The following is a 22,940-nucleotide window of genomic DNA, read 5'->3' as shown; positions in this document are numbered from 1 at the left end:
CAGCAGCACTCCTAGGCTTCAGGCAGGAATCTTTCCCAGCCCTACCTGGAGATGCTGCCAGGGATTGAACTGGGGACCTTCTGCAAGCAAAGCAGATGCTCTACTGCTGAGCTAAGGCTCCGTCTCCAAAGGTGGCATTTGTGGGTCATCCAGGCCCTGGCCACACCAAGATGTACTTAGCTTCAACAAGGTGGCTGTCTCATGTCAGACCAACTTCTGGGACCCCTTTTAACATACCTTCCAAGGTATCCCGCCCCCTATTTTATTAAACTGGACTTTAAAAAATCAGAACTCATTGCAAAGGTTCACAATAAGGTTGGTCTGCAAAAGATGTCAGTTCCCCCCCCCCCGCTTTGCCACAGATTAAATAAAAGTCTACGATTGGTAGAAAGGAGGTGCTTTATTTTGCTTTCAGGCTCTTTAACACATCGGACAAGACTCCCCAAAGAATAAAGCACAAGAAATTGTTTTGCTCCAGTTACCTCCCATGACTTTTGAACATTACCAAAGTTGTTCTTTCTTCTCCCTCACCCCAATTTCTGTCCAAACAGGTGCTATGCATAAAATAGCAAAATACAATTAGGCTCGTAAGCCCTTAAACATTCCATTGAAAGCAACAGATCTAAGCCACCCATGCCAAACCCATGAGCTAGTCAGAGAAAGCAGAGAAATGTCAAATGAAAAACTGATAGTTTCCACAGAGAGCTGGAGGCAGATTGAAGGAAGCATTGCTGTGCGTGGTTTGTACACTCATCGTACTTTTTCCTTTCCTAAATAGGTTTTGCAGGCATTTATATAATTTTAAGAAACCTATGCAACCCAAGAACGTAAGAAGAGCCCTGATGGATCAGAGAGAGGCCAGCCAGATGCCTCTGGGGAGCCCAGAAGCCAGGCATGAGATAATGGCCCTCTTCCAACAGGAACTTGGTGGTATACTGCTCCTAAAGCTGGAGGCTCTTCAGCCATAATGACCAGTAGCCACTGAAAGATTTGTCCTCCGTGAATGTGCCTAATTTGTCTAGAGACAACAAGGCGACCATCTGTGTGCCTCACGGAAAGCAAAAGCACTTTCTCTTTTAAAACGGTTGTCTATTTTTGGCTTAACTAGGAAAGGAAAGAGCAACATTGATGTTATTAAAGTTTCAAACAAGGTCATCAAATATACTAGAAATTCAAACGGGTTGTGAAACAAACATATATGGCTTTGTGGAGCTGTGGAAGATCTACCCTTGGGGTTCCCAAGCTTAGGTCCCTAGCTGATGTTGGACTACAACTCCCATCACCCCCCAGCCACAGTGACCAAATCGCTCCAGACAAAAATGCACCCATAAAGTTCAAGGGGGCTAGATGTTGTGATGAGCAACAGCACCGTCTGTGTGCCTGGCTCACCCTCGCTGGATCAGGGAACTTCCATACCGCATGCAACTTCCTTTCTTGGAAAGTGGACTTCCTGCGTGACAGACAACGGAATGCTTGCTTAAAGGCTGTGATGCCAAAGTGTCCTGGGAAACAGAGAGAGAGGCTCCAAAGGCCATTCTTTAAGGGAGAAGTTGGCCTGGGTTTGGCTTGTTCTGCTATGTGCTGTGAAACGTGGGTTGCAATTAAGATTTGTTAACTGCTCTAACTTCGGACTAACAATACTGAAAGTAATAGAAGAGGGTCACATACAAGTTCTTAGGACAGGGCATATCAACAGCATCTCTGGTGCAATGTCATCCCACTTCTGACACCACCGTTGTGTACGCGTTTCAGTTCCGAGGCTTAACTCACTGCCGCCTCCTTAATAAATAAAATAATAAAATATACAGGATGTCGGGGAAATAAAACAAAGAAGGGAAGGGTTATAAATATCAGGGGAGCAGGGGAAGCCGCTCTGCTCAACAAAGCAACACTTCTCGGCCCCGCCTAGGAAAGCTCAAACATGCCAAAATAGGTGTTCCCGTGATCGTAATTCACTCTGGAGGAGTCCGTGACGTTGACAAAGATGACGTGTCCCTTCTGGAGCTCCACAACTCTCCCAAGGTAAATGGACTGCAGGTCGCAAAGGTCATCCGAGTTGCCGTGGGTTCCTACCCCTTTCAGGAGCAGCCGGTCCGACTCGGAGGGCAAGTTCAGATACATGTACACGCTGAAGGGGGGCATTTGTTTGGGCAGGTGCTGTTCCTGCTTTGCACAAAAGGCAACTTGGGAGTAAATGTAGTAGCGTCCTCCTTTGTTAATGGTTAGTTTCCCATCTTGGTAGGAAAACTCATCATCCATAGACGGCGCGTATACAGCCTCCTTCCACTGCAAAACTGGGGGTGAAACGAAAATTATGTTATTTTATTCTAGTGTCAGCACAGAAGCACTTGGGGTGAGATGTATCCACAGTTTGTCTAGGACAGCAGCACAAACGTCTTATGCCACCGTTGCGTATGTTTTAGGTCTCGGGTACCAGCATTGTGTTTTGATTCAAAGACCCCCACCCCTTCCCCATACATACAAGAAAGCAATAATACAAATCAATAGACATGTATGAATGTGCATGTCTCTCTCCTGGTATATGGTTTATATCATTTCATATAAACCATAAGAACATAAGAAAAGCCCTGCTGGATCAGGCCCAAGGCCCATCTAGTCCAGCATCCTGTTTCACACAGTGGCCCACCAGATGCCTCTGAGAAGCCCACAAGCAAGAGGTGAGGGCCTGTCCTCTCTCCTGCTTTTGCTCCCCTGCAGCTGGTATTGAGAGGCTTTGTGCCTCTAAGGCTGGAGGTGGCCTATGGCCACCAGACTAGTAGCCATTGATAGACCTGGCCTCCATGAATTTGTCCAAGTCCCTTTTAAAGCCATCCAAGCTGGTGGCCATCACCCCATCCCATGGCAAAGAATTCCATAGATTAATTATGAACTGTGTGAAAAAGTACTTCCTCAATTTAGGACCTTGTTGGTCCTAAATTTCCTGACCTTCAGTTTCATGGGATGACCCCTGGTTCTAGGGTAGTGTGAAAGAGAGAAATTTCTCTCTGTCCACTCTCTTTACTCCATGCATAACTTTATACACTTCAGTCATGTCTCTCTGTAGTTGCCTCTTTTCCAAGGTAAAGAGTCCCAGATGCTGTAGCCTAGCCTCGTAAGGAAGGTGCTTCATGCACCATATTCAAATTAGATTCAAATACTCAAAAACTGCACGTGAAGTCATGGAAACATTTGTCATATATTTAGTAGCTGGTTTCCATTTGTTCTCCCCCCCCCCCCAAAAAAAGTCTTATCTTTAATGCCAGATGTTATTTTTGTTGTTGTTATGAAAAGATGCTGAAACATTTATATAGAAAATTCAGATACATCCAGTCTCTTTAATTCTGGATTTCTGATACGTTCTTAGCTGAAACCAAACCAAGCATCTCTCAGGTTTTTCTGGACGATCTGGGGCCAGGCCTGTAATCTTAATTGTTACTCGGTTTTTCTGCAGCGCTTAAGATATATTTTTAAAAGTTCTTGCATATTCACAGGGAGAATATTCTGAACAGAACTGAGAAGAAAAAACTCAGGATCCTGATTTAATGGCAGATGCAAGGTTTCATTAAAAAAAAAAAAAAGTTAATGAATCCAGAATTGAATCTGCCATCCTTTATTGTTGATGTTCTTATAGCTCCCCTGCAACTGGTGTTTAGAGGCATCTTGCCTCTGAGGCTGGAGGTGGCCTATAGCCCTCAGACAAGTAGCCATTGATAGACTAAATGAATTTACCTAAGCCCTTCTTAAAGCCATCCAGGTTGGTGGCTTTCACCACTTCTTGTGGCACAGAATTCCATAATTATTCCATAATTATGCGTTGTGTGAAAAAGTATTTCCTTTTGTCGGTCCTAAATTGCTTGACAATTTTGAGTTTCATGGGGTGACCCCTGGTTCTAATGCGAAAGGGAGAAAAATTTATCTCTCTCCACACCACGAATAATTGTATAGACCTCTATCATGTCACCCCTCAGTCGTCATTTTTTCTAAACTAAAAAGCCCTAGATGCCTTACGCTGTAAGGAAGGTGCATTAGGCCCATGATCATCTTGGTTGCCCTCTTCTGCACATTCTCCAGTCCTGTAATATCCTTTTTGAGGTATTGTGACCAGAACAGTACTCCAAATGTGGCCGCACCATAGGTTTGTATAAGGGCATTATGATATTAACAATTTTATTTTCAATCCCCCTTCCTAATGATCCCAAGGATGGAATTGGCCTTTTTTACAGCTGCTGCACATTGTGTCGACACTTTCACTTCAGGACTTACTTCTGAGTAAACTTGCACTATTCTTTCTACGTTGGCCCACCAAAGGCCTCTGGAATGTCCATAAATAGGGCACGAAACCAATAGTTCTCTCCTGAGGTTGCCTTTCAGAAACTGGTATTTAACAGCACACTGCTATGGAATATGGAGGTTCTATACAGCGAGTTGCATATCATCTCAATGAATTCACAATGTAAACTAACTTAAGGAGTGCAATGAGCAGTATTTGATCCAAATTCTATGTCAGCTCTGCCTCCCATATTTGTTACTGTTTTCCGTTCTTACAGGAGTTTTTGATTTCTTTTTGCTTTTTAAAAAAGCAACCAAATACTGGAAAACATTGTTCACTTTGCCGTTTCCTCTCTTAATCACGCTTCCTACACACACACAAACACATAATAGATGCTTGCCAGCTTTCAGTCCTTACCTTTCCTGCTGCCCCTCAGACCTGCCAGATGAATGGTTGCCGAGGGCTTCTTGTCACCTGAAATGCAAAGATCTCTTATTTACCAAAGTGTCATGGCTACAACTGGAAACCCACTTGGCCACTTTGTGCCCCAATACCTTGAGTCAGGAGTTCTCAAACTTAAGTCCTTGGATATTGTTGGACTACAGCTCCCATCATTTCCCCACTGACTGAGGACTATGGGAGTTGTCATCCAAGAATAGCTAGGGACCCAGTTCTGAGAATCCCTGACTTAAGTCTCGAGCTCCCAAATAATGTAGAACTCCATTTTTCTGGCTTCTCATGGGTTACTTTGGATTCATAGGAAGCTGCCATATACTGAGTCGAACCATTGGTCTATCTAGCTCAGGATTGTGTTCACAGACTGGCAGCGGCTTCTCCAAGGTTGCAGGCGGGAATCTCTCTCAGCCCTATTGTGGAGAAGCCACCAGGGAGGGAACTTTTTTTATTTATTGTTAAATTTATATACCGCCTTTCGTTCAAACAATCCCAAGATGGAAACTTCTGCTCTTCCCAGAGTGGCTCCATCCCCTGAGGGCAATAATCTTACAGTGTTCACACTTCTAGTATCCCATTCATATGCAACCAGGCCGGGCCCTGCTTAGCTAAGGGGTCAAGTCATGCTTGCAGCTTCTAATTAACAAATAAACACCAGTTATCTTAATACTTTATATTTGTGCTACTCTTAATGCCAAGAACACACTAGAAACACTAGAGGTAAGAGTATTTATGCTGCTTAGCTAGATAGATGCTAAGATATCATGAGCTAGATAGATGGGGATCCGGGACAATGATCATGTGACTTGCCTCTGGGGGGCCCCTCAAGGCAGCAGGCCTTGAGACAAATGTCTCCCCTTGCCCAATAGTAGCTACGCCCTGACTGGGGACATGGAAGCTGTCTCTCCCATTCCATCCCCCAAAAACATCTTGTATCTGGCGGAGTTTCTGTTGAAATTGACCAACCCTCTGCCAATTACATACCTTTTAGCATGTCAACTGTCGATGGAACCTAGAACAAGAACAGCAGCGTTTAATTAGCAAATGTATCATTAAAAGCACAATTGCATCTGTGGATTTCACAATGCCCCAATATGTGCATCCAATTCCATATTCAAGCAGCATTTCATCCTTGTGCGGGAAAATCAGGTGTACTTAAGAACATAGGAAGCTGCCTTGGACCGATGGATCTTCTTCCAATATAGTCTGTGAGAATGGCCTTCACACATAATGGGAAACCACAGGTCCGTTGGAACCACGGCTCCCCATTCCCCCCACCCCGATCTGGAGTCTGGGAGACTGAGCTATGCGAGCTTCCTCCACCTCATGAAGGACGGCCACGGCAGGCAATCAGGGATGGAGAGAGGGAGGAGATTCCTACCCCCAACTCCGGTTCCAAGCAGCGGCAGCTTTTGGCCAACACGGTGCCACTTTCTAACTGCAGTTAGCGCTCCCGGAACCAAAGAGCAACCAGGGGTGCACCTTGCGTTTTGTGGCCAGGAACCCCGGGTCACTTTTGGAATGTAACCGAGGGTTCCCACATTCAGACAACCACAAACCCCAACCTCTGGCATGGTTGCCTGCAGTCTCGCGTTATGTCCGAAGGCGGCCAGAGGTTTCCTGTTGCAATAACTGAAGCAAGAATTTAGCAGGAAATGAATCAGAGTTTTTGTCAAGGGAAACGGAGAGTAAAAGCCTGGTCTTTGTAATACTGAAAAGGGCGATGTGAGCCAAAAAACATAAGTCATTCCTTGATGGTCCAGCCATCAAGTGACAAATACAGATGTACATTCTTTCTAGCGGTGAGCATCAACAGGTCGTTAAAGGAGGACGTTCAGCCCCATAAACCAGGGATTCTCAGCGTTCTCCCCCAGTGCTGCTGGACTACAACTCCCATCACCTCTTGCCATAATGCCATTGTGGCAGGAGATGATGGGAGTTGCAGTCCAACAACCTCTGGGGACCCAACATCGAGAGCCTCTGTGAGAAACAGATCTTGAGTGTGGGTCCCACCTGTTTTCCTTTCCTTTGCTGACAGTGAAATCCTTTTCTCCTTAAAGGTTATCTGGGGCAGAAGATTTTTTTGCTTACGAATGAGATTTGGTGGGGTTTTTTTTTCCTTTTTTAAAGGTTGCTCTTATTGTCTTTGCATGGTTACGGTGCTGGGACAGGAAAAGCTGTATTTAGTAACAAGTTCAAAAATGACTTGTCGAGAGCAAGTAAAATGAGGGCGTGAAAACGCAAAAGGGATTTTCGAAGAAGCTGCTGTTGCATGGCTGGTTTCTTTGTGACCGCCAATGAGCCAGCTCTAGAGAAGCCAGCGTTTTTCTCTGGCAGGGCTGCTGTGCCTTCAAACGACTGCTGGATCGGGCAGAAATTCCTCAGGTGAAGTGTGACCTATTGCTTGATTTCCATGCGGAGAAATGTTCCACCTGCTAAATGGACACACATCAGACAGCAGCACAGGAATCAAGCCTCCGGCGGCAGGGCGGGAGGTGATGCCATGCCCTACGGTGGAATTGGCTTGGGCAAGAGAGGGGAGGGCTTCCACCATCACACAAAAATGTACTTAAGCAAGGTGTGTGGGGGGGTCAGCTCGGCCTGGGGCACAAGGAGAAAGCCAGCAACATTTCGAGGTTTTTCCATTTACCACAGAGGTGACGGGGAATATGTGAGAGGTTTGTAAAATGATACGTGGTACAGAGAAAGTGTGGGCGCCAGGAGTCGGCACCGACTCATTTTGCTGGTCAATGACCACAAAGAGGCACCTTTTACCGTGGTGATTCTCTTTATTTAGCAGGGGGAGAGTAACTGGCCCTATCCATCCCCAGCACAGCACCTCCATTGACTGTTACTGGTGTGTGTCTTATGTTTCTTTTTAGAATGTGAGCCCTTTGGGGACAGGGAGCCATCTTATTTGTTATTTCTCTTTGTAAACCACCCTGAGCCATTTTTGAAAGGGCGGTGTAGAAATTGAATTATTATTATTATTATTATTATTATTATTATTATTATTATCATCATCATCATCATCATCATCATATTATGTGGCCTATCATTTGCATTTTATTTATTTTGTATTTGTATACTTTCCCCTCCTTCTCTGCCCTCCCACGTGATCGGATCCAGAGTAAAATCCAGGCAATCCAGGCAACACATTTGAAATCCGCATACATCTGGGTGGAATTTAGCAACCGGGTGGAGGATCCCAAATCCGAGGGCTACCCTAAATTCGGGGGGACATGGCAAGGCTAATTTGGGGGCCCCAGAGGGCGTGGAGCCACTCACACCCTTGCACCTGGAAGTCCAGGGGAAAGAGTTCCTCTCTCTGAGAAAAAGAGGTAGCCTTCTGAACGGATTCTAGATCAGGTCCACCACGAATGAAACTCCACTATGCTCCATCATGGATTAAACCAGTCTCATTTTGCACCATTCCCTTCCAGTTATTAGTTCTACCAGTCAAGGCCCTGCTCACCTCCTCTTTTATCGGGCTTGTTTGTGCCTGAAGCTCCCTGAAGATGTTTAGGATCTTTGTGCAATCCAGTAAAGAAGCATCAGCATCCTGTGGCTTCCGACACTTCTGTAGTTTTTTGAGGAACACGAAATCTTCCCGTAAGCTGATCTCCTCTCCCATCTGACAAATGCAAAGCATAGATGCCGTTAAATATCAAAACTAGGACTTGAATGAGTTGATTTGTTAGAGGAATACTTTTTTCATCCACTGAAAAGTCACCCCCAATTCATTGGGCAACAGTATCCCCCCCCCGCATAATGTTGATTTTTAAAAAAATATAAATACTTATCAGATCTTCAGGTTTGTAGACACCAGCTTAGAAGAGGCATTCCCCTTTCTCTGTCACACAGAAGAGAATGCCTCTTCTAAACTATATCTGCTACAATTGTAATTTAATTGTAAACCGCCCAAAGACAATAGGTTTGGGCAGTATAGAAATATGTTTGAATAAATAAATAAATAAAATACAACATACCTGAAAACATGCCTGTTTAATCAGGCTTTTAATGTATAGTTTTAAAGTTTAAAGTTGTAATGTTTCAATCTATATTTTAAATTGTTTTAATTGTATTAATGTTTTAATTATTGTGTTTTAAATTGCAAACCAACTGGAGATTTGAATATGGGGCAGAATAGAAACATGCCAAATAAATAAATGATACAACACATGTGGAGATGGTAAGCACCATCTTAGAAAAGGTATTCCCCATTCTCTCAAACACAAATGGGCATGCCTCTTCTAAGACTATGTTGGCTGTAACACACAGGTGGAGATGGCAAGCACTGTCTTAGAAGATGCATCCCCTTCTCGCAAACACAAAAAGGGAATGCCTCTTCCTAAGACAGCACTTCCTTCTAAGATATCACTTCTTTAGCTGCACTATCTAAAGCCAAGGAAAGTCCCCTCCCTGCAAAAAACTATTGTTTAAGTCACATGCAAAAATAATTGATTAATTAATCAACAAATAAGTGAAAAGACATTTCATTTAACTGACCTCAATTTCTTCAATGGAACCACAGACCTGATCAAAATAACTGATACTGATGTATAATAAACCACCATGAATGCTGAGAAAAGACACCATTTACATTTTTTAAAAAACAAAAAGGAATAAATAAATGTTGTGCTATGGAAAGGTAAGTGCCTTGACATCTACTCTACCCATTCTCAATCTAATTTGAACAAGTGTTGTACTTGTTTTACTAACAGCAATATAAATAAAAAGCCATTTAATGGCACAGCGGGAAATGACTTGCCTAGCAAGCATGAGGTTGCTAGTTAGAATCCCCGCTGGTACCTATATTGGGCAGCTGCGATATAGGAAGATGTTGAAAGGCATCATCTCATACTGTGTGGGAGATGGCAATGGGAAACCCCTCCTGTATTCTACCAAATACAACCACAGGGCTCTGTGGGCACCAGGAGTCGACACCGACTCGTTTTGCTGGTCAATGACCGAATAAACTTATCTCTCTCGACACTGACTCGACGGCACACTTTACCTTTAGTATAAGTAAAACCAAATTCCCGTCTCAGGATATTTTCTATACAAACTCCGCACAATTCACATGACACCAGGTTCACCAGGGGGGCACAGCCCCCAGATTCACACAGGGGGGCAATATCTAAGCAGGTTAAGCAATCTTCCCTACCTTCACCCTGCACTGTCTGGGTAGACAATATTGAACTAGATGGACCAGTGGCCTGACTCAGTATGTGGCAGCTTCCTATGTTCCTACAGAAGGATTTGTTCCCTGTTACTCCTGAGGGCAGGGCTAGAACCAATGGGTTGAAATGATATGGGAGCAGATGTAGGCAAGACCAGGATTTCTTAGCCTTGGCCCCCAAGATGTTGTTGGACTACAACTCCCATCATCCTCAGACACAAATGCCATGTCTGTGGATGATGGGAGTTGTAGTCCAGCAACATCTGGGGCACAAGTTCAAGAAACCCTGGGCTAGACATCATAAGGAATTTCCCAACTGTTCGAGCTCTTTGGCAGCGGAATAGTCTGCTTCAAATAATGGTGGGTGCTCTTTCCTTAGAGGTTTTCAGACAGAGGACGGATGGCCACCCTGGTGTAGTGGTTAGAGTGTTGGACTAGGGCTGGGGAGACCCGAGTTCAAATCCCCATTCAGCCACGAAACTCACTGGGTGACTCTGGGCCAGTTCTGTCTCTCTCAGCCTAACCTACCTCACAGGGTTGTTGTGAGGGTAAACATAACCATGTACACTGCTCTGGGCTCCCTGGACGAAGAGCAGGATATAAGTGTCAAAATAAAATAAAATATATCTGTCAGGGAAGCTGTAGCAGTTTCCTGGGTTTAACCGGGACTGAACGAAAAGACCTCTAAGATCTCACCCAAATGGAAAATTCTATTCTTTTGCAATCAAGCCAACAAGATAGAAAACAACCCTGGACTCAGCCCTGAGTAATGATCAGGATGTGGTGCTAGGAGTGCCTTTGATTCAGCCAGCTGGGAACGATGAGCACCGTGCTATCAAATTTGACATATAGAGTTGCCCCCAAAGTACAACATGGTCCGAATATAAGAAGAGCCTTGTTGGATCAGGCCCCTGTCTAGTTTAGCACCCTGTTTCCCACAGTGGCCCACCAGATGCCTCGGGAAGCCACACAACCAGGAGGTGAAGGCACGCCCCCTCTCCTGCTGTTGCTCCCCTGCATCTGGTCTTCAGAGGCATCCTGCCTCTGATCCTGGAGATAGCCTAGAGGCATCTGGACTAGTAGCCATTGATAGTCCTGTCCCCCATGAATTGGTCTAAGCTCCGCTTAAAGTCATCCAAGCAAGTGGCTGTCACCACATCCAGTGGCAGAGAGTTCCACAGATTAATTATGCACTGTGTGGAGGAAAAGAGGTACTTCTTTTTGTGGGTGCTGATTTTCTAGCCGTCAGCTTCATGAGATGACGCCCGGCTCTAGCATTGCGAAAAAAGGAGAAGAACTTCTCTTTATCCACTCTCTTCACACCCCACATCATTTTACAAACCTTTGACTTCGCATTCAACTTCAAAAGGGGAAGTTGTTCGAGAATGAGGGGTTTAATTCAATGGAAGTCGAAAGGGAGAGTCAAGAGGGTCAAATCGTTCAGAGATGCTTGGAGGATATTTAAAACCACAACGGCCGACCTTTGCTAAAATGTAAGCCACAGATTACAAAAAGTATGAAGGCCAAGAGGAGGGTGCCAGCCGAATAAAGGAAGCTATAGAAGGCAAGAAGGCTTCCTTAAGAAAATGGCCACATAAGTAGAAGGGAGAGGAGCAGAAACTTAGAAAAAACTAATGTGGAGTGATTATGAGGCGAATAGGGCGAGGATTTGAGAGCTTATTGATAGAACAGGAAGACCAACAATAACAAATTCTTTAAATATGAATACAAATAAGACAAATATTTATGTACTGCTTTTCAACCAAAGTTTCCAAAGCGTTTTACATAGATATAAATCAGTAAATAAAATGGCTCCCTGCCCCCAAAGGGCTAACACTCTTTTAAAAAAGAAACATAAGATAGACACCAGCAACAGCCACCGGAGGGGTGTTGTGTTGGGGATGGACAGAGCCAGATGCTCTCCTCCTGCTAAATAAAGAGAATCGCCACTTTTAAAAAGGTGCCTCTTTGCTCAGTTGACAGGGGCTACATATGTCAGGAGCTGGAAATCTGAACCCTTAGACAGAGGATGGGGGATTGGAGAGAAACTGAATAAATTATTTGCATCTGTCTTCACTACGGAAGACACAAGGCAGATATCTGGGTCTGAACTGATTCTTTCCAGCTAGGGTGTTTGAAGGACTGAGTCAAACAGAGGTAACAGAGAAACGAAGTACTAGAGTTTGTTCACAAATTAAAGATCTAACAACTCACTGGGTCTGTACGGCGTGCAGTGCTGGCTGCGTGCCATATATGACTTAACTCAAAGGTGAAGTTGCTGATCTTCCACTGGAAACATGCAACATCATGGCTATCTGCCCTCATACTTGGAAAGTAGTTCTGAAAGTAGGCAACAAGACACCATTTGGCGAGGTGTGTGTGTGTGTGTGTGTGTGTGTAAGTATCCAAAAGAGATTGAGGAAATCACAGACCAGATCGCTGAATATCTGCCCCAAGTGAATAGGCAGAAAAGAATTCTATGTATATAGAACAAGTCTTGTTGAAGCATTATCAGTCCTGCCTCCTAGACCTTCTAGAGTTTTGTTAATAAGCATATGCACAGGAGCAATCTGGTAGATATTTGGGCTGTTGGAGAAGGGCTCAGCCAGTTTAGGGTGCTCCCAAAGGGGTGCTCCTTTGGTGCTCCCAAAGGGTGGCCATGTGTTTGCAAAGATGGTAGGAGAAGGGGAGAGTGATCATTTGGGAGCTGAGACCTGGCTAGGATGGGCATGGCCGATCCACATTCTGTCCCCAGCATTTCATAGAAGGTGGATGAAAATCCGTCTGTCTTGTACCCTGTTTCATGTCATGAAACCATTGCAATGGCATATGTTTCCAGGCAAAATACAAAGTGCTGGTTATTATCTTTAAAGCCCTAAATGGCTTAGGTCCAGGTTAACTCAGAGAGCGCCTTCTTCTGTATGATCTGCACCGCATGTTAAAGTCATCTGAAGAGGTCCATTTCCAGTTCCCACCGGTATGTCTGGTGGCGACTCAGAGGCGGGCCTTCTCTGTAGCTGCTCCTGGGCTGTGGAATGCACTCCCAGCAGAAATCCGTAATTTGAACTCTTTATTGACCTTCAAGAGAGCCCTTAAGACTTATCTGTTTGGACTGGCTTTCCAGGGTTTTTAAATTGTTGTAAGGGGTTTTTAATGTACTGGGGTTTTTTTAGGGGGTTTTAATTGTTTTTTAACTGATTTTTTAATGGTGTTTTAAAATTTTTGTTTTTATTATTGACTGATTTTAACTGTTTCTGTTTTGTTTGTAAACCGCCCTGAGCCAAATTAGGAAGGGCGGTATAAAAATGCAATAATAAATAAATAAATACATAAATACATAAATAAATTTAAAAAACAGCCCTATGAAATACTTGGATTTCCACAAAGCTTTTGACCAAGTCCTTCAGTAAAGGTCCCTGAGTTAATTTAGCGACCATGGGATCAGAGAATAGTTAGTTAGTTAGTTAGTTATTTGATTTCTATAATAGAATAGATCCTCTTACAGATTTGTAACTGGTGAAATAACAGGAAACTCTGTTCTTCTCATGTGTCGTGAAGGGGCCAGCTTTGTGGGTGACACCCAAATATTCAAGATGGCGGAACCCAAAACGGAGAGGAAGGAGATCCAAGACTCCCTCAAACTGGGCGCATGGGCAACAAAATGGCCAAGTAAGTATAAAGTCATGTGCCTTGGAGCAAAACATTTTTGAAATACATATGAAAAAAATGTCATATGTATACTAATGGGTATGAACTGGAAAGAGATTTGGGGGTAATGGTGCGTAGCTCAAGGAAAACATTGACGCAGTGTGCAGCTTCTGTGAAAAAGACAAGTTCTATAATTGGGGATTATTAAAGGAACTGAACATTCAATTGCCACAGTACCATAATGCCTCAGTTTATGTAAACATCTTTGGTACTACTCATCTAGAAAAGAATGTTGTAGAAAAAATTGCTCTTCTCTTTGAAACTGTGGGTTTCCTCCCCCACGCCATTTTCTTGACCTAAAAAAGGCCCCTATTTGCCTTAAGAAGAAAGCAGTATACAATAGGATGCAACATATGATGCAACAGTATACAAATGAACAGTATACAATATGATGCAATAACAGCTTGAGTTTTGTTTGTCAAGAAAATGGTGTGTGGAAAGGATTAACAGCCTACACACACACACACACACACACACACACACTCCCACTTTATGGGTCCTAATCTGGATCAGGGCGGCTCCTGAAACTGCGATGTGTGTATTTTTTTTAAAGCAACGGAAATGCAACGTTGCATTTCTCTTCGTGTCTAGTTTGACACTGAGGGCGGTGATGGGGAGGACATGATAAGACACATTTTTAAAGTTAGGTATGCTGGGGCTAGAAGGGGCTCGAGAAAAGTTATGCATAACACCACTTCAAAGGATTGGGATTCCAGTGGATTCCCAACAGTCTGCCTTAATGATGTCCTTGCTCCCGCAAGGATTTTTAAAAAGGGAAATCCTACTTTGTTGCAATGAAGTACAATTAATACAAAACCCAAAGTACAATTAATGCAAAATTGAATGGACACGATCCACTCAAAGTGTTGGTGTAGCAACTGCATGCTGAGGGTCCCACTAGGGTTCAATAGAGACCCATCTCACTGCCTACATGTGTGCACATGCACGCAAGCCGTGTCACGGAGTGGTGGAAGGGGGAACTGGTGATATGTGCGGGTCTCCCTGATCACCATCCAGCACGCCCTCTCTGCTCAACGCAAGTTACTCATATTCAGGAGAGAGAGCAGGCCTGTGTTGGATCCTAGTGGTATTCTGTGCACAGGGGCATTGCACCCATGATGAATCATGATCAACATGTCCAAAAAGAGGAGAGCTGGTCTTGTGGTAGCAAGCATGACATGTCCCCTTAGCTAAGCAGGGTCTGCCCTGGTTGCATATGAATGGGAGACTAGAAGTGTGAGCACTGCCAGATATTCCCCTCAGGGGATGGAGCCGCTCTGGGAAGAGCAGAAGGTTTCAAGTTCCCTCCCTGGCAGCATCTCCAAGATAGGGCTGAGAGAGACTCCTGCCTGCAACCTTGGAGAAGCCGCTGCCAGTCTGTGTAGACAATACTGAGCTAGATGGGCCAAAGGTCTGACTCATATATGGAAACGTCCTATGTTCTTATGTTCCTATCAATGAATTTTAAAATAGGACAGCTTGGACCCAGTAGGTAGAGCTCCTGAGGGTCTGGCCCCCCTCCAATGGGGTGCAGCAATGGGGATTACAATTGTGTGGGGAAGGGGGGATTGCCATGAATTATCCCCCTGCAAGAGAGTGGAAGTGCCTTCTGCTCATACAATGGTCTCTTTGGGTCCCAGCTGATGACATTTTGAATTCTGTATGGACCATGCATATGACACCACTCTGATAACTGAGAATGCGGATGATCTGCCAGTTCCAGTAATGAAAGTCAAGGAGCACAGTGAAAAAATGGGACTATGACTAAATGTCAAGAAGACTAAATGAATGACAACGGGTACAGCAACCAGCTTCAGCATTGATAATTAAGACATTGAAGTGGTGGGTAGCTTCTGCCTTTTAGGATCGACCATAAACTATAAAGGATCCAGCAGTCAAGAAATACGCCACAGACTAGCACTTGATAGGGTTGCAATGTAGGCCTTGGAAAGGATATTTAGATGCCCTGATATGTCTATACCTACAAAGATTAGAATCGTTCGGACCATGGTTTTCCCCGTGACACTCGATGGATGCGAAAGCTGGTCCTCAAAGAAGCAAGATAGGAAAAGTATTGATGCTTTTGAACTTTGGCACTGGAGAAGACTTTTGAGGATACCATGGACAGCCAGGAAAACAAACAAATAGATCCTAGAACAAATCAATCCAGGATTTTCACTCAAGGCACAAATGACCAGGCTCAAACTCTCATATTTTGGACACATTATGCGAAGACCCAGCTCCCTTGAGAAGTCCATCATGCTGGGGAAAGTTGAAGGAAAGAGAAGAAGAGGACGACCAGCAGCAAGGTGGATGGACTCAATGATGACAGCAATGAATGCACCACTGAGAGACCTTAAAGGCCAAGTTGAAGACAGATCATCCTGGAGAGGATCTATCTATGCGGTTGCGAAGAGTCGACACCGACTTAATGGCACTTCATCAATCAATCAATCAATGGACCAGATTTGGAAACTCTGAGCAAAGCTATCCCTGGACCATCCCCCACCTGCCATCCAATTCTTTTTTCCAAAAATGGTCACCAGATCAAGTCATTCAAAGTCAGATCAAGTCATTTAAATCTGCAGGCTTGTTCTCAGGAATCTCCTGCCTTTCCCCCACCTAAAATGTCTAAATCCAGCAGCATATATAACTGGGGACTATGGGACTCCATATGGGTAATTAAGAAGATACAAATAAAGTATATAAGGGATGCATCTGGGCCCTCTGCCTCATAGCCCCCTTTCTCTCCCTGCATGCGCTGTTTCATGCACAAGTGTTTGCACAGATGCAGGTCAGGTGCCTAGTGGCGCGTTGGGGAGAAGGAATGGATCACACCGCAAATTCTTTTGCAGGCAAATCTGAGCTATGCAAGAATTCTTTGAGAAACATAATTCACAGAACTCCTAATTATAGGCAACAACAACAACAATAATAATAAATTAATAACAACAACTTTAGTTTGAGCTTTTAATATTTCCATTACCAAGATGCAGCTCAGACCTTACTTGGAACCTAGCACTAGCACTTCTATTGAATCTATTATCATTCCTTTTGCTATATCTCTTTGGATCGGTCCTCCCGCTTTCTTTTCTCTGTCTCTCTCCTCTTTCCAAAAAATTACTGTGATGTCCCTTATGCCCAACCGCACCTGACCTCGTTGTAGGACACACTTCAAGACCAAGTTTCTAGCCAATTATTCTGCTCAAAAGGACAAAAGCGTCAGGGTACAGCCCTATATCTCTCCTTTCAGGCTAGTCTCCTAGGGAGGGTTGGAACCACTTCATTTTTCTGTGGCTGAAGAGAGGCCATTTTTATGAGAGTCCGAAAGTGGGCATAGAACATAAAGAAGGCTGCTAGAGCACACAAAATGTCCGTCTAGTCCAGCATTTTGCTGTGCCAGACAGATGCCTCTGGGAAGCCCACAGGAAAGGTCAAGAAGGCACATTACACCATTTGAATTATACAATTTGAATTAGTCACACACTGTGTGACAAAGCACTTTCTTTTCTGTGTGCTACCCAAGCAGCTAGGAGCATGGAGACATAAAAAGCTGCCTTATATTTTTTAAAAGGTTTTGTAAATTGTGGACAGTGCAAGTCAATTTAATGGTACTAGAGAAAAACCTGCTGTTCTGGTAGCTCCAGGTCTGAACACTCACATCAATTTCGGAGGATGAATACAACCGAAGGAACCCCGGGCGAGTGCACGGGCCGGTGGAGTCATTCATGTGACTTGCTTCTGGGGGTCCCCCCAAGGCAGTGGGCCCCCAGACAACTGTCTCCCCTTGCCCTAGTATAGTTACGCCCCTGGGGTCAAGCGTTTCTTTATCCACTTGCTCCCCCATGCATGCATGATTTTATCATCAGCCTCAGTCACAAAAACAAAGAAACCTTTGCTCCTTTTCGAAACTAAAAAAGCGAGAGTCCATCAAATGTGTTAGCTTTTTCTCATAGAGGATACTCCAACCCCTGATCAACAGCCATCGTCACCCACGCAATTAATGGCTTTCGATTCACTATCATATCTCGCTTAACAAGTTTTACATGTTTCTGAAGTGCTACTAACACTTTTAATGCTTGTTCAACTAATGATGATGCTGGGGAAAGCATATAGGAAATGGCTCCATCGCGTCACTTTCAACACCTTGGACCACTAAAAAATGTACTAAAAATAAATAAATCCTGGACTACTAAAAAAAAATATTGTTGTCCCTCACCAAGGTGAACCTGACAACCACCCATCACTGGAGAAGCAGGAACTATATAGTAAATCAAATCAAATCAAGTCAAATCAAACTTTCGTTCAGTCCCCGGCCAGGAAAACAAAAGTATACGGATAAGATAAAGACATTTGACAATCATTAATGAATTACATTAGCAACCCATCCTATACTGTACCATCCGAATTAGATGTTAATGTCTGTCTAATTCTATTGACCACCTCACAAAAATTGGCCACATTATATGAAATGTCAGAATTCTGGACACAGAGAAGAAAACAAATGTAAAACTCATCTGAACAGCCGGGGAGATTTCTTAATAAGGGAACTATCAGGGAAATATGAGCATCTTTATAAAAAGCACAGTATAATAAAACAGGGCTATTGATTCGACTGCTCCATCTCCACAGGGGCATAACCACTCCACATAAGGGATTTTTATGTGTATCAGGGGATGGGGCCGCTCTAGGAAAAGCACCTGCCTGCTTACATGCAGAAGGTTCAAAGTTCCCTCCCTGGCAGCATCTCCAAGATAGGGCTGAGAGGGACTCCTGCCTGCAATCTTGGAGAAGCCGCTGCCAGTCTGTGTAGACAATACTGAGCTAGATGGACCAATGGTCAGACTCAGTATATGGCAGCTTCCTATGGTCTTATCCTCTTAAACCTGCTCTCCAAAACTGCTGATGGAAGAGCATTGAAACCACGTAACAGTGGACCAAATTCCACAGAGGTTAATATGATTTGCAAAACTGTGGTGAAGAGAAGTTTTCCGCACAGCTAATGAGGCTCCTTCCACTCTTCTATGCTGATACGGCAATTCGTACCCAGCCACCAACACAGAAGAGAATCTTACCTTGTCCAACTTCATATGGAGATATAACCCAAAAAGTACAGTCCCCAGCAGTTGCGTTATTACAAACACAACGATCAGACTCAAGAAGGTCTTCATGGTGACGGTCCTGCCAGCAGGTCTAGGAGCTGATGGGGAGTAAGATTCGCTGGAGTCCATGGCTCGTCGTCTTCTGCAGCTCTGTGTGTGTGGCAAGTGTGAAGACCGCCTGGGCTCTTCTCCTGCACGAGATGGTGAGGAGAAACACCGAGCATGCGCCGCCAGCCCACAACTTCCTGAGGAACAAACTAGTCTTCCATCCTGGGGCAATTTCTTCACTCGCAGTCTCCCACAACAACAGCAAAAACAAAGTTTGATCTTACTGTGGCTCTTGACTTCCAGGCTGTTTCCTACCATGCCATCAAAAGGTTCTTGTAGGTTCCTCTTCAAATGAGTTCATTCTTCTGCCTCCCCACTCCCCATGGTGAACAGTCGTTTTGTGCTAACCCAGGCTTGAATGAAAAGAAGAATCTATGACAAAAGTCCATTTTCAATATAGGGACATAGGAAGCTGCCTTCTACCGAGTCAGACCCTTGGTCCATCTAGCTCAGTATTGTCTACACAGACTGGCAGCGGCTTCTCCAAGGTTGCAGGCAGGAGTCTCTCTCAGCCCTATCTTGGAGATGCTGCCAGGGAGGGAACTTGGAACTTTCTGTATGCCAGCATGAAGATGCTCTTCCCAGAGCAGCCCCATCCTCTAAGAGGAATAACTTACAGTGCTTACACATGTAGTCCCCATTCAAATGCAGACCAGGGTGGACCATGCTTAGCAAAGGGGGCGGCTCCTGCTTGCTACCATAAGACCAGCTCTCCTCCCATAATATACTACTCAGATCACAGAGAACATAACAAGAACATAGCTCAGACAAATGATCCATTGGATCCAGCATTTTGATTTTAACAGGGGCCAACCAGATTCTCAACCTGTCTGAAGGTATATCTGTATACAGCCTGGAAGCCGTGAAAATGAGGAATAAAGAGACATAGTTATTAATGTGTGCGGCCAAATATCCTTCTTACACAAGCTGACTCCGTACATTCATTAATAGAAATGTTAAAATACTATTATAGATGATGGCTGCTTGATAAGCTGAATCAAACAAAATCGGAGGCGACTGGGTTGAAACACACATGCTCAAGCGTGCAATTTTAATAGCTATGCTGCACTCAGGAAAGGGCGGGCAAGTCTCTGCACTAAAAAAGGTTGCCAGACAATATCAAAGAGCAGCTTGTTGAAATTATTCTCCAGTGATCAAAAGGATAGATTTGTGAATATACTGTATGAATTGCCTTATACCAAGACAAGCCATTGATCTGTGTAGTCCAGTATTAGAGCTGGTCTTGTGGTAGCAAGCATGACTTGTCCTCTTAGCTAAGCAGGGTCCACCCTGGTTGCATATGAATGGGAGACTAGAAGTATGAGCACGGTAAGATATTCCCCTCAGGGGATGGAGCCGCTCTTGGAAGAGCAGAAGGTTCCAAATTCCCTCCCTGGCAGCATCTCCAAGATAGAGCTGAGAGAGACTCCTGCCTGCAACCTTGGAGAAGCCGCTACCAGTCTGTGCTGACAATATGCTAGATAGACCAAAGGTCTGACTCATTATATGGGAGCTTCCTATGTTCCTAACTGTTGGCAGGTTAATCTCCAGAATCTCATGCCAAAGTCTTGCTACTTGACACCCTTTTTTAATGGACATGTCAGGATTTGAACCTGAGACCTTATATCTACACAGCATGGATTCTCCTACTATCATTCCATTTAGATTTGAAGCTCTGGGGGAAACTTAAGTTTTTCGAGGCAGCAAGAGTGGTAACAGTCAAGACCAGTCTCTAAGCTGCATTATTCCTTTTGCTGACTTAAATATTCTTTTGCTCATTAAATATTCCAGTGACTTAAATTATTGCAGTGAGGGAGACAGATTAAAGAGTCTATCAATGGCCAGAAGGAAAAAAGGTCCAGATTCGTTCATGGAATTCCACTTCAAAAAGTCTCGAATGGGACATGAACATTCCAAAGAGACTGGCTGGCCATTTGAACTCCCAAATTCTAGAAATTGTAGTAGGTTGCTTTCTGGAACCATTTTAAGTACCTTGGGGTTTATGATAATAAACACAATAATACTTGGCAGTGGCGTAGTGCTTTCTGAGTGTGCAAAGATTGCATTTTTTTTTAATTATCTTGTTATTAACAACAGCTCTAGGTCAGTATTACTACTTTCCTCATTTTGCAGCCATGGCTTAGAGGTTTGCAGAGGTTTGAACCATCGAACGACTCCTATTTAATTTACTGAGAACTAAATCTCACTGTGTTAGATGGGGCTTACTCCCAGGAAAAGGTCACCTTAAGTGGCAGAGCGGGGAAATGCTTGACTAACAAGCAGAAGGTTGCTGGTTCAAATCCCTGCTGGTACTATATCAGGCAGCAGCGATATAGAAAGATGCTGAAAGGCATTATCTCAGACTGCGCGGGAGGAGGCAATGGTCAACCCCTCCTGTATTCTACCAAAGAAAACCACAGGGCTCTGTGGTCTCCAGGAGTTGGAATTGACTCGACAACACTCTTTACCTTACTCCCAGGAAAGGGTGCCCAGGATCTCCTATACACATAGAATCGCTGAAGCACACTTCCTGGAGAGTAAAACGCATCAAACACAGTGGGATTTACTTCTGGGTAAGCATGCATAGGACTGTGCTGACCTATATTTTGTGTGATTTATTTAGGAGAAGGGTTTCATTCTTTTTAATTTTTATTTTGGTTAATAATATGCAGATAAGGCCTTCCAATTTCATTTCATGCCCAACACACACGAACTTGGTTCAAGTTCTTCTAAGTATCTTTGTTCATGTGGAATCATTATATTTGTAGCTGCTTACATAAATTAAATACAAATTAAGTTGTAAATAAAAATTAAGTTGTAAATAACAGAACTTTTCCTATTCTGGCATTTCAAATAATACACTTGGCTGTACAAATAAGACCATAGCAGTCTAACCCGTTTTTGAAAAATTATGTCACAACAAAAAGGGCCGCCTATCAAATCTTTATGACTTATTATTCGAGAAAGAATTGGATGGTAAAGAAGGAAAAAAATCAAAGGCTGAAAACGAAATGGAGTATTGACTGGGGTTTTCCATAAAGAGCGGAAAACTCTACTAACAAAATCGGTTGCTCCATTTCTACTCGCTCAAGAGAAGAATCGCTATAAGATTATAGATATGTGGCATTCATCCTGTTAATATAAGAAAGTTCAATTATGGGTGTTTCAACCACATGTTGGCAAGGCAACCAGTCAAATGCTGATGTTTTCACATGTGATGAAATTGTGCAGAGGCTTAGGAATATTGGAAAGGCCTGGCAGTTAGACAGATGGCATATATTTTACCGATGTCTACCATTTTTTCTTTGGAAAAAAGTTTTGGTATAAAAAGAACATTGGGGCATGGTTGCTCATGTGATAACATTCTTATTTTTAAAAGGGGATAAGATAAATTTATGGGGGCTAGATCCATCAATGATGTCTCTATGGAGCCTCCATTTTCACTGGCAGTCTACCTTTGACTACCAGTTTCTGGGGAACAGCAGCAGTGTAGGCCTCTTTCCTTCCTGCCCTGCTTGTGGGATACCTGGAAGCATTAATTGGCTACTGTAGGAAGCAGGATCTGGACCAGATGAACATTTGATCTCGTCCATTAGGAGGGCTTTTCTTGAGTTCTTGATTAAATTAGCCGGTACTGTTGAAGACCTTCGATCTTTAAATTAGTTAAAGGGGACACTGGATTCCTTACATATGATAAAACTCACCCATCAGATTGCCACATGTATTGGAGAGAATTCCTAGACACAACTATCAAAAGGGTGTGTGGTTGCAAATTTTAAAACCCTCCTTTAAAAAAAAAAAAAACAGGGATTGGAAATCATGCTTAACACTGATGGCTATTTTGCATGTGCGGAGGCCATGTGCATGCATTGCACAGGGTCTGCTGGGAGACGCCCCGCCAGCGCACAATCATAGTTGGGGGGAGCACCACAATTATGGAAATGGAGGAGGAGCAGGTATGGATTTGCTCTCCTCCATGTTAAAGGGGCTGTGTAAGCCCTCAGTTTTAAAGGGATTGTGCTGCGATTTGGACGGCGAATCACATTTCGAGCACAACCCTAGTTAAGGTGCCCATCTTAACTTCCACATCATGTAAAGACTTTGTACAGTCTCGTAT

The 22,940-nt window shown here is 43.8% G+C and overlaps 1 protein-coding gene across 1 annotated transcript; it reads right to left on the bottom strand.

Annotated features, from left to right (window-relative positions):
* Nucleotides 1–390: 390 nt before the first annotated feature.
* CD40LG (CD40 ligand) lies at nt 391–18,844 on the bottom strand. Its single transcript, XM_053274277.1, has 4 exons — nt 18,689–18,844; nt 8,180–8,357; nt 4,688–4,744; nt 391–2,294 (listed from the first exon to the last, which is right to left on the bottom strand). Exons 1-4 carry the CDS (start codon nt 18,842–18,844, stop codon nt 1,906–1,908), a joined length of 780 nt encoding a protein of 259 aa, XP_053130252.1. The 3' UTR covers nt 391–1,905.
* Nucleotides 18,845–22,940: the final 4,096 nt, after the last annotated feature.

Source organism: Hemicordylus capensis, chromosome 11 (assembly GCF_027244095.1).
Source record: "Hemicordylus capensis ecotype Gifberg chromosome 11, rHemCap1.1.pri, whole genome shotgun sequence".
In the NCBI taxonomy this organism is placed as follows: domain Eukaryota; kingdom Metazoa; phylum Chordata; class Lepidosauria; order Squamata; family Cordylidae; genus Hemicordylus; species Hemicordylus capensis.
This window is presented reverse-complemented; position numbering and strand designations above follow the sequence as displayed.